Source organism: Carcharhinus amblyrhynchos, chromosome 1 (assembly GCF_965287045.1).
Source record: "Carcharhinus amblyrhynchos chromosome 1, sCarAmb.v2.hapA, whole genome shotgun sequence".
Classification (NCBI taxonomy): domain Eukaryota; kingdom Metazoa; phylum Chordata; class Chondrichthyes; order Carcharhiniformes; family Carcharhinidae; genus Carcharhinus; species Carcharhinus amblyrhynchos.
Window position 1 is genome coordinate 27030 of NC_137324.1, and position 13091 is coordinate 40120.

Consider the following 13091-nt stretch of genomic DNA (forward strand, 5'->3'; position numbering starts at 1 on the left):
GAGGTCCCAATGATCCAGGAACCGGAATCCCTGCCCCCTGCTCCAGTCCCTCAGCCACGCATTCACCCTCCACCTCATTCCATTCCTGCTCTCACTCTCCCGCAGCACAGGCAGCAATCTCGAGATTACTACCTTTGTGTTCCTCATCCTCAGCTGTCTACCTAAGTCCCTATAAATTCAAAGATTTATTGTGAGTGGTTTCTGACCTGGAGATGCTTGGGTGCTTTGTTGGAACTCTGTTACGATACTTCGCTGAGTTATTGTTGTCTCGGGTGAAGTGGCTGTGGAAAAGAAATTAAACAGGAATCGTCAATGAATGGGATGTCCGATGTTCCCACATTGGGACGGTGGCAGTTCGCAAAGCAGGCTGTGTATGGTGTTAATTATCCCTCAGCACAATCACTTTCCACAGAACATCCACAGAATGTTCCACAGGATAGATAAATTTCCACAGAACGGATAAACCTCTCCACGAGATAGATAAATTTCCACAGAACGGATAAACCTCTCCAAAAGATAGATAAATTTCCACAGAACGGATAAACCTCTCCAAAAGATAGATAAATTTCCACAGAACGGATAAACCTCTCCAAAAGATAGATAAATTTCCACAGAACGGATAAACCTCTCCACGAGATAGATAAATTTCCACAGAACGGATAAACCTCTCCAAAAGATAGATAAATTTCCACAGAACGGATAAACCTCTCCAAAAGATAGATAAATTTCCACAGAACGGATAAACCTCTCCAAAAGATAGATAAATTTCCACAGAACGGATAAACCTCTCCACGAGATAGATAAATTTCCACAGAACGGATAAACCTCTCCAAAAGATAGATAAATTTCCACAGAACGGATAAACCTCTCCACGAGATAGATAAATTTCCACAGAACGGATAAACCTCTCCACGAGATAGATAAATTTCCACAGAATGGATAAACCTCTCCAAAAGATAGATAAATTTCCACAGAACGGATAAACCTCTCCAAAAGATAGATAAATTTCCACAGAACGGATAAACCTCTCCACGAGATAGATAAATTTTCACAGAACGGATAAACCTCTCCACGAGATAGATAAATTTTCACAGAACGGATAAACCTCTCCACGAGATAGATAAATTTTCACAGAACGGATAAACCTCTCCACGAGATAGATAAATTTCCACAGAACGGATAAACCTCTCCACGAGATAGATAAATTTTCACAGAACGGATAAACCTCTCCACGAGATAGATAAATTTCCACAGAACGGATAAACCTCTCCAAAAGATAGATAAATTTTCACAGAACGGATAAACCTCTCCACGAGATAGATAAATTTCCACAGAACGGATAAACCTCTCCAAAAGATAGATAAATTTCCACAGAACGGATAAACCTCTCCACGAGATAGATAAATTTCCACAGAACAGATAAACCTCTCCAAAAGATAGATAAATTTCCACAGAACGGATAAACCTCTCCAAAAGATAGATAAATTTCCACAGAACAGATAAACCTCTCCACGAGATAGATAAATTTTCACAGAACGGATAAACCTCTCCACGAGATAGATAAATTTCCACAGAACGGATAAACCTCTCCACGAGATAGATAAATTTTCACAGAACGGATAAACCTCTCCAAAAGATAGATAAATTTCCACAGAACGGATAAACCTCTCCACGAGATAGATAAATTTTCACAGAACGGATAAACCTCTCCAAAAGATAGATAAATTTCCACAGAACGGATAAACCTCTCCAAAAGATAGATAAATTTTCACAGAACAGATACATTTTTGAACAGTAAAGGAATTAAGGGTTATGGTGAGCGGGCGGGTAAGTGGAGCTGAGTCCACAAAAAGATCAGCCATGATCTTATTGAATGGTGGGGCAGGCTGGAGGGGCTAGATTGCCCACTCCTGCTCCTAGTTCTTATTTTCTTGCGTTCTTATCCACAGTCAGTTGGTGCAAATCCCTCGGCCCGCTGTCCCAGTCACCTTCCATTGGAGCAGACAGAGGCTGCATCAAAGGCCCCTCCATGGCCATGCCTTCAGGTATCTGGAGCCAAAACGATACAATTCCCTTCCCAAGCCTCCTGCTTCTTTCACTGTCTGTCCTCCTTGGCAGTGTGGAACTCATTCAGAACAACTAGAATCAGTGTGTGAGCCGGGGCAGTTTACAATGGTGCAGATACTGAAGCAGACTGTGTTTCTGTGCAGTTAGACTTGGACAATATCCAAGCTTGGGCTGTAACTGGCTCACAACATTCGCACCACACCAGTTCCAGGCAATGTCCATCCCCAACAACACAGAATCTAACCATCACCCCTTGACATTCAATGGCATCACCATCACTGAATCTCCCACTATCAACATCCTGGGGGTTACCATTGACCAGAAACTGAACTGGACCCAGCCATATCAATACTGTGGCTTCAGGTACAGGCCAGAGGCTGGGATCCTGTGGAAAGTAACTCATCATCTGACTCCCCCGAAACCAGTCCACCATCGACAAGGCACAAGTCATTAGTGAAATGGAATATTCTTCACTTGCCTTGATGTGTGCAGCTCTAACAACACTGACACCATCCAGGACAAGGCAGCCTGCTTGATTGCTACCCCTTCCAAAAATATCCACTCCCTCCATCACTGACGAACAGTGGCAACAGTGCGTACCATTTATAAGGTAAGGTGGCACCGTGGCACAGTGGTTAGCGCTGCTGCCTCGCAGCGCCAGGAATCTGAGTTCGATTCCCAGATTGGGTCACTGTCTGTGTGGAGTCTGCACATTTCCCTTGTGTCAGCGTGGGTTTCCTCCGGGTGCTCCGGTTTTCTCCCACTATCTGAAAGATGTGTGGGTGAGGTGGACTGGCCATGCTAAATTGCCCCTTAGTGTCAGAGGAATAGCCAGTGTAAATACATGGGGTTACACGGATAGTGCCGAGACGGGATTGTGGTGGGTGCAGACTCGATTGGCCGAAAGTCTCCTTCTGCACTGTAGGGATTCTGTGGATGCTGTGGAAAACGCACTGCAGGAACTCAACAAGGTTCCCAAGGCAGCACCTTCCAAACACATGACCATGAACATCGAGAAGGACAAGGGCCGCAGATACCAGGGAACAGGACCATCTGGGAGAAAGCTTCCAAATCACTCACCATCCTGACTTGGAAATACATCACCGTTCCTTCACTGTCACTGGGTCAAAATCCTGGAATCCCCTCCCGAACAGCATCGGGTACTGTGACGTACATACGTGATGTATCAGGGACTGTAATAGTTCAAGATAGCAGCTGACTACAACCTGCTGGCAGTGTTATTGCTCCTGACACTAAGGGGAAATTTTAGCATGGCCAGTCAGCCGAACCCACACATCCTCAGATTGTGGAAGGAAACCCACGCAGACACTGGGAGAATGTGCAAACATCACAAACAGTAATCCAAGGCAGGAATTGAACGAGAGTCCTTGGCGCTATGAGACAGCAGGACCAAGAACTGTGTCACCGCACTGCCCTGGGTCCTTGACACTGTGAGACAGCAGTGCTAATCACTGTGTCACCGTGCTGCCCCGGGTCCCTGGCACTGTGAGACAGCAGTGCTAATCACTGTGTCACCGTGCTGCCCCGGGTCCCTGGCACTGTGAGACAGCAGTGCTAATCACTGTGTCACCGTGCTGCCCTGGGTCCTTGACACTGTGAGACAGCAGTGCTAATCACTGTGTCACCGTGCTGCCCCGGGTCCCTGGCGCTGTGAGACAGCAGCGCTAATCACTGTGTCACCGTGCTGCCCCGGGTCCCTGGTACTGTGAGACAGCAGCGCTAATCACTGTGTCACCGTACTGCCCCGGGTCCCTGGCACTGTGAGACAGCAGTGCTAATCACTGTGTCACCGTGCTGCCCCGGGTCCCTGGCGCTGTGAGACAGCAGTGCTAATCACTGTGTCACCGTGCTGCCCCGGGTCCCTGGCGCTGTGAGACAGCAGTGCTAATCACTGTGTCACCGTGCTGCCCCGGGTCCCTGGCACTGTGAGACAGCAGTGCTAATCACTGTGTCACCGTGCTGCCCCGGGTCCCTGGCACTGTGAGACAGCAGTGTGAATCACTGTGTCACCGTGCTGCCCCGGGTCCCTGGCACTGTGAGACAGCAGCGCTAATCACTGTGTCACCGTGCTGCCCCGGGTCCCTGGCGCTGTGAGACAGCAGTGCTAATCACTGTGTCACCGTGCTGCCCCGGGTCCCTGGCGCTGTGAGACAGCAGTGTGAATCACTGTGTCACCGTGCTGCCCTGGGTCCCTGGCACTGTGAGACAGCAGTGCTAATCACTGTGTCACCGTGCTGCCCCGGGTCCCTGGCACTGTGAGACAGCAGTGCTAATCACTGTGTCACCGTGCTGCCCCGGGTCCCTGGCACTGTGAGACAGCAGCGCTAATCACTGTGTCACCGTGCTGCCCCGGGTCCCTGGCACTGTGAGACAGCAGTGCTAATCACTGTGTCACCGTGCTGCCCCGGGTCCCTGGCACTGTGAGACAGCAGTGTGAATCACTGTGTCACCGTGCTGCCCCGGGTCCCTGGCACTGTGAGACAGCAGTGCTAATCACTGTGTCACCGTGCTGCCCCGGGTCCCTGGCACTGTGAGACAGCAGTGTGAACCACTGTGTCACCGTGCTGCCCCGGGTCCCTGGCGCTGTGAGACAGCAGTGCTAATCACTGTGTCACCGTGCTGCCCCGGGTCCCTGGCGCTGTGAGACAGCAGTGCTAATCACTGTGTCACCGTGCTGCCCCGGGTCCCTGGCACTGTGAGACAGCAGTGCTAATCACTGTGTCACCGTGCTGCCCCGGGTCCTTGGCACTGTGAGACAGCAGTGTGAATCACTGTGTCACCGTGCTGCCCCGGGTCCCTGGCACTGTGAGACAGCAGTGCTAATCACTGTGTCACCGTGCTGCCCCGGGTCCCTGGCGCTGTGAGACAGCAGTGCTAATCACTGTGTCACCGTGCTGCCCCGGGTCCCTGGCGCTGTGAGACAGCAGTGTGAATCACTGTGTCACCGTGCTGCCCTGGGTCCCTGGCACTGTGAGACAGCAGTGCTAATCACTGTGTCACCGTGCTGCCCCGGGTCCCTGGCACTGTGAGACAGCAGTGCTAATCACTGTGTCACCGTGCTGCCCTGGGTCCCTGGCACTGTGAGACAGCAGTGCTAATCACTGTGTCACCGTGCTGCCCCGGGTCCCTGGCACTGTGAGACAGCAGCGCTAATCACTGTGTCACCGTGCTGCCCCGGGTCCCTGGCACTGTGAGACAGCAGTGCTAATCACTGTGTCACCGTGCTGCCCTGGGTCCTTGACACTGTGAGACAGCAGTGCTAATCACTGTGTCACCGTGCTGCCCTGGGTCCCTGACACTGTGAGACAGCAGTGCTAACCACTGTGTCACCGTGCTGCCCCGGGTCCCTGGCACTGTGAGACAGCAGTGCTAATCACTGTGTCACCGTGCTGCCCCGGGTCCCTGGCACTGTGAGACAGCAGTGTGAATCACTGTGTCACCGTGCTGCCCCGGGTCCCTGGCACTGTGAGACAGCAGTGCTAATCACTGTGTCACCGTGCTGCCCCGGGTCCCTGGCACTGTGAGACAGCAGTGTGAATCACTGTGTCACCGTGCTGCCCCGGGTCCCTGGCACTGTGAGACAGCAGTGTGAATCACTGTGTCACCGTGCTGCCCCGGGTCCTTGACACTGTGAGACAGCAGTGCTAACCACTGTGTCACCGTGCTGCCCCGGGTCCCTGGCACTGTGAGACAGCAGTGTGAATCACTGTGTCACCGTGCTGCCCCGGGTCCCTGGCACTGTGAGACAGCAGTGCTAACCACTGTGTCACCGTGCTGCCCCGGGTCCCTGGCACTGTGAGACAGCAGTGCTAACCACTGTGTCACCGTGCTGCCCTGGGTCCCTGGCACTGTGAGACAGCAGTGCTAATCACTGTGTCACCGTGCTGCCCCGGGTCCCTGGCACTGTGAGACAGCAGTGCTAACCACTGTGTCACCGTGCTGCCCCGGGTCCCTGGCACTGTGAGAGAGCACTGCTAATCACTGTGTCACCGTGCTGCCCCGGGTCCCTGGCACTGTGAGACAGCAGTGCTAACCACTGTGTCACCGTGCTGCCCTGGGTCCCTGGCACTGTGAGACAGCAGTGCTAATCACTGTGTCACCGTGCTGCCCCTGGTCCCTGGCACTGTGAGACAGCAGTGCTAACCACTGTGTCACCGTGCTGCCCCGGGTCCCTGGCACTGTGAGAGAGCACTGCTAGTCACTGTGTCATCGTGCTGCCCCGGGTCCCTGGCACTGTGAGACAGCAGTGCTAATCACTGTGTCACCGTGCTGCCCCGGGTCCCTGGCACTGTGAAACAGCAGTGCTAATCACTGTGTCACCGTGCTGCCCCGGGTCCCTGGCACTGTGAGACAGCAGTGTGAATCACTGTGTCACCATGCTGACCCGGGGCCCTGGCACTGTGAGACTGCAGTGCTAATCACTGTATCACCGTGCTGCCCCGGGTCCCTGGCACTGTGAGACAGCAGTGTGAATCACTGTGTCACCGTGCTGCCCCGGGTCCCTGGCACTGTGAGACAGCAGTGCTAATCACTGTGTCACCGTGCTGCCCCGGGTCCCTGGCACTGTGAGACAGCAGTGTGAATCACTGTGTCACCATGCTGACCCGGGTCCCTGGCACTGTGAGACAGCAGTGTGAACCACTGTGTCACCGTGCTGCCCCGGGTCCCTGGCACTGTGAGACAGCAGTGCTAATCACTGTGTCACCGTGCTGCCCCGGGTCCCTGGCACTGTGAGACAGCAGTGCTAATCACTGTGTCACCGTGCGGCCCCAGAAGACTGGCACCGTGCCACCAAGTAGATCAATCATAGTCGTGTAACAGTGTAAACATCTTTCAAAAGACAAAACTGTACCCGCCTCTACCACTACCTCTGGCAACTTGTTCCAGACATTCACCACTCTGTGTGAAAAGAATTGCTTTTCTAAACACTTTCGTACCTCTCCCCTCAACCTTTACAACTAGGGCCTCGAGTGTTAGACTGACTTTTCGGACAAGATATTTCCGATCCAGCTGACCTGTGCCCCTCAATGATTCATCAACATCTTTAAGATCACCCATCAGCCCCCGACGCTCAAGGAAAAGGAATGCCTCTCTTTATTTGTCAAACCACAAAGCCCCGGTAACATCCGAACAAATCTGGATAAGAGGACAGTAAATACAGAATGGGAGCTGGATAAGAGCACAGTAAATACAGAATGAGAGCTGGATAAGAGCACAGTAAATACAGAATGGGAGCTGGATAAGAGCACAGTAAATACAGAATGGGAGCTGGATAAGAGCACAGTAAATACAGAATGGGAGCTGGATAAGAGCACAGTAAATACAGAATGGGAGCTGGATAAGAGCACAGTAAATACAGAATGGGAGCTGGATAAGATCACAGTAAATCCAGAATGAGAGCTGGATAAGAGCACATTAAATACAGAATGGGAGCTGGATAAGAGCAGCACAGTAAATACAGAATGGGAGCTGGATAAGAGCACAGTAAATACAGAATGAGAGCTGGATAAGAGCACAGTAAATACAGAATGGGAGCTGGATAAGATCACAGTAAATCCAGAATGAGAGCTGGATAAGAGCACATTAAATACAGAATGGGAGCTGGATAAGAGCGGCACAGTAAATACAGTATGAGAGCTGGATAAGAGCACAGTAAATACAGAATGAGAGCTGGATAAGAGCAGCACAGTAAATGCAGAATGGGAGCGGGATAAGTGCACAGTAAATACAGAATGGGAGCTGGATAAGAGCACAGTAAATACAGAATGGGAGCTGGATAACAGCAGCACAGTAAATACAGAATGAGAGCTGGATAAGAGCAGCACAGTAAAGACAGAATGAGAGCTGGATAAGAGCACAGTAAATACAAAATGGGAGCTGGATAAGAGCACAGTAAATACAGAATGGGAGCTGGATAAGAGCAGCACAGTAAATACAGAATGGGAGCTGGATAAGAGCACAGTAAATACAGAATGGGAGCTGGATAAGAGCAGCACAGTAAATACAGAATGGGAGCTGGATAAGAGCAGCACAGTAAATACAGAATGGGAGCTGGATAAGATCACAGTAAATACAGAATGAGAGCTGGATAAGTGCACAGTAAATACAGAATGACAGCTGGATAAGAGCAGCATAGTAAATACAGCATGGAAGCTGGATAAGAGCACAGTAAATACAGAATGAGAGCTGGATAAGAGCACAGTAAATACAGAATGGGAGCTGGATAAGAGCACAATAAATACAGAATGAGAGCTGGATAAGTGCACAGTAAATACAGAATGAGAGCTGGATAAGAGCAGCACAGTAAATACAGAATGGGAGCTGGATAAGAGCACAGTAAATACAGAATGGGAGCTGGATAAGAGCACAGTAAATACAGAATGGGAGCTGGATAAGAGCACAGTAAATACAGAATGAGAGCTGGATAAGAGCGGCACAGTAAATACAGAATGAGAGCTGGATAAGAGCAGCACAGTAAATACAGAATGGGAGCTGGATAAGAGCACAGTAAATACAGAATGAGAGCTGGATAAGAGCACAGGAAATACAGAATGAGAGCTGGATAAGAGCACAGTAAATACAGAATGGGAGCTGGATAAGAGCAGCACAGTAAATACAGAATGGGAGCTGGATAAGAGCAGCATAGTAAATACAGAATGAAAGTGGATAAGAGCACATTAAATACAGAATGAGAGCTGGATAAGAGCACAGTAAATACAGAATGGGAGCTGGATAAGAGCACAATAAATACAGAATGAGAGCTGGATAAGTGCACAGTAAATACAGAATGAGAGCTGGATAAGAGCAGCACAGTAAATACAGAATGGGAGCTGGATAAGAGGAGCACAGTAAATACAGAATGAGAGCTGGATAAGAGCACAGTAAATACAGAATGAGAGCTGGATAAGAGCGGCACAGTAAATACAGAATGGGAGCTGGATAAGAGCACAGGAAATACAGAATGGGAGCTGGATAAGAGCAGCACAGTAAATACAGAATGGGAGCTGGATAAGAGCACAGTAAATACAGAATGGGAACTGGATAAGAGCAGCACAGTAAATACAGAATGGGAGCTGGATAAGAGCACAGTAAATACAGAATGGGAGCTGGATAAGAGCAGCACAGTAAATACAGAATGGGAACTGGATAAGAGCAGCACAGTAAATACAGAATGGGAGCTGGATAAGAGCACAGTAAATACAGAATGGGAGCTGGATAAGAGCAGCACAGTAAATACAGAATGGGAGCTGGATAAGAGCCGCACAGTAAATATAGAATGGGAGCTGGATAAGAGCACAGTAAATACAGAATGAACATAGAACATAGAACATAGAACATAGAACATTACAGCGCGGAACAGGCCCTTCGGCCCACAATGTTGCGCCGACCAGTCTTATTTTTAAAAAAAAACATTGACCCACTAATCTAAACCAATCCCTTTTCGTCCATAAACCTATCCACCAATCTCTTAAACGCCCCCAAACTAGGCGCATTTACAACTGCAGCAGGCAGGGCATTCCAGTCCCTCACCACCCTCTGGGTAAAGAACCTGCCCCTGACATCCGTCCTATAACTACCCCCCCTTAATTTAAAGCCATGCCCCCTCGTGCTAGATTTCTCCATCCGAGGAAACAGGCTATCACCATCCACCCTATCTAAACCTCTAATCATCTTATATGTTTCTATAAGATCCCCTCTTAGCCGCCTTCTTTCCAGTGAAAACAACCCCAAATCCCTCAGTCTCTCCTCATAGGACCTCCCCTGCATACCAGGCAACATACTGGTAAACCTCCTCTGCACCCTCTCCAAAGCCTCCACATCCTTCCTGTAATGTGGGGACCAGAACTGCACACAGTACTCCAAGTGCGGCCGCACCAGAGTTGTGTACAGTTGCAACATGACGCTGCGACTCCTAAATTCAATCCCCCTACCAATAAACGCCAAGACACCGTACGCCTTCTTAACAACCTTATCTACTTGATTCCCAACTTTCAGGGATCTCTGTACACATACACCTAGATCCCTCTGCTCCTCCACTCTATTCAAAGTCCTCCCGTTAGCCCTATACTCAACAGATCTGTTATTCCTACCGAAATGGATTACCTCACACTTCTCCGCATTAAACTCCATCCGCCACCTCGCGGCCCAGCTCTGCAACCTGTCCAAGTCACCCTGCAAACTTCGACACCCTTCCTCACAATCTACCACACCTCCGACTTTGGTGTCATCAGCAAACTTACTAATCCACCCAACTATACCCTCATCCAGATCATTAATAAAGATTACAAACAGCAGTGGCCCCAAAACAGATCCCTGAGGCACACCACTCGTAATCGAACTCCATGATGAATAATTACCATCAACCACCACCCTCTGTCTCCTATCCGCTAACCAATTCCTGATCCAAGTACCTAAATTACCACCAATCCCATACATCTGCATTTTCTGCAGAAGCATACCATGGTGAACCTTATCAAACGCCTTACTAAAATCCATATATACCACATCTACTGCCTTACCCCTATCCACCTCTTTGGTCACCTTCTCAAAGAACTCAATAAGGTTAGTAAGGCACGACCTTCCCGCTACAAAACCATGCTGACTATCTCTAATCAATTCATTACTCTCCAAATAACTATAAATCCTATCCCTAATAATTCTTTCTAAAACCTTGCCCACTACAGAAGTAAGACTCACTGGTCTATAATTCCCAGGGAAGTCTCTGCTCCCCTTCTTAAACAATGGGACAACATTCGCTGTCCTCCAATCTTCCGGTACTATACCAGAGACCAACGACGACCTGAAGATCAGAGCCAGTGGCTCTGCAATCACCTCTCTTGCCTCCCATAGAATCCTAGGGTAAATCCCGTCTGGACCAGGGGACTTATCTATTTTCAACCCATCTAGAATATCCAACACATCCTCTGTATCAACTACAATACTTTCTATTTTACACCCCTTCACCCCAGTGACCTCCTCAGCTACATTCATATCGTCCTGCGTGAACACCGAAGAGAAATAATGGTTCAATGCCTCTCCAATCTCTTCCGTTCCACACACAACTTCCCCCTACTGTCTGTAACTGGCCCTAATCTTGCCCTAACCAACCTTCTGTTCTTAACATACCTATAGAACGCCTTAGGATTCTCCTTAATCCTATCAGCCAAAGTCATCTCATGCCCTCTTCTAGCCCTTCTTAACTCCCTCTTCAACTCCCTCCTAGCCAATCTAAAGCTTACTACTGCACTACCCGAGCCCTCAAGCCTCATCCGAACATAAGCCTCCTTCTTCTTCCTAACCAACAAATCAACTTTTTTTGTGCACCACGGTTCCCTAGCCCTACCAATTCCTCCTTTTCCTCCTTTTCCTCCAATTCCTCCTGGGAGCTGGATTAGAGCACAGTAAATACAGAATGGGAGCTGGATAAGAGCACAGTAAATACAGAATGGGAGCTGGATAAGAGCAGCACAGTAAATACAGAATGGGAGCTGGATAAGAGCACAGTAAATACAGAATGAGAGCTGGATAAGAGCACAGTAAATACAGAATGGGAGCTGGATAAGAGCAGCACAGTAAATACAGAATGGGAGCTGGATAAGAGCACAGTAAATACAGAATGGGAGCTGGATAAGAGCACAGTAAATACAGAATGGGAGCTGGATAAGAGCACAGTAAATACAGAATGGGAGCTGGATAAGAGCACAGTAAATACAGAATGAGAGCTGGATAAGAGCACAGTAAATACAGAATGGGAGCTGGATACGAGCACAGTAAATACAGAATGGGAGCTGGATAAGAGCACAGTAAATACAGAATGAGAGCTGGATAAGAGCACAGTAAATACAGAATGGGAGCTGGATAAGAGCACAGTAAATACAGAATGGGAGCTGGATAAGAGCACAGTAAATACAGAATGAGAGCTGGATAAGAGCACAGTAAATACAGAATGAGAGCTGGATAAGAGCACAGTAAATACAGAATGAGAGCTGGATAAGAGCACAGTAAATACAGAATGGGAGCTGGATAAGAGCACAGTAAATACAGAATGAGAGCTGGATAAGAGCACAGTAAATACAGAATGAGAGCTGGATAAGAGCACAGTAAATACAGAATGAGAGCTGGATAAGAGCACAGTAAATACAGAATGAGAGCTGGATAAGAGCACAGTAAATACAGAATGGGAGCTGGATACGAGCACAGTAAATACAGAATGGGAGCTGGATAAGAGCACAGTAAATACAGAATGAGAGCTGGATAAGAGCACAGTAAATACAGAATGGGAGCTGGATAAGAGCACAGTAAATACAGAATGAGAGCTGGATAAGAGCACAGTAAATACAGAATGAGAGCTGGATAAGAGCACAGTAAATACAGAATGGGAGCTGGATAAGAGCAGCACAGTAAATACAGAATGGGAGCTGGACAAGAGCACAGTAAATACAGAATGGGAGCTGGATAAGAGCAGCACAGTAAATACAGAATGGGAGCTGGATAAGAGCAGCACAGTAAATACAGAATGGGAGCTGGATAAGAGCACAGTAAATACAGAATGGGAGCTGGATAAGAGCACAGTAAATACAGAATGAGAGCTGGATAAGAGCAGCACAGTAAATACAGAATGGGAGCTGGAGAAGAGCACAGTAAATACAGAATGGGAGCTGGATAAGTGCACAGTAAATACAGAATGAGAGCTGGATAAGAGCAGCACAGTAAATACAGAATGGGAGCTGGATAAGAGCAGCACAGTAAATACAGAATGGGAGCTGGATAAGAGCACAGTAAATACAGAATGAGAGCTGGATAAGAGCAGCACAGTAAATACAGAATGAGAGCTGGATAAGAGCAGCACAGTAAATACAGAATGGGAGCTGGAGAAGAGCACAGTAAATACAGAATGGGAGCTGGAGAAGAGCACAGTAAATACAGAATGGGAGCTGGAGAAGAGCACAGTAAATACAGAATGGGAGCTGGATAAGAGCAGCACAGTAAATAAAGAATGAGAG

The 13091-nt window shown here is 48.6% G+C and overlaps 1 protein-coding gene across 1 annotated transcript in view; it reads right to left on the reverse strand.

Annotated features, from left to right (window-relative positions):
- LOC145348421 (disintegrin and metalloproteinase domain-containing protein 12-like) overlaps positions 1-13091 on the reverse strand; it is a gene marked incomplete at its 3' end in the record, with an annotated part of 253493 nt that overhangs the window by 21034 nt on the left and 219368 nt on the right. Inside the window, exon 19 of the mRNA XM_080196638.1 lies at positions 207-281. Within this exon, the coding sequence (XP_080052764.1) occupies positions 207-281 (75 nt within the window). The remainder of the gene's footprint in view (positions 1-206; positions 282-13091) is intronic.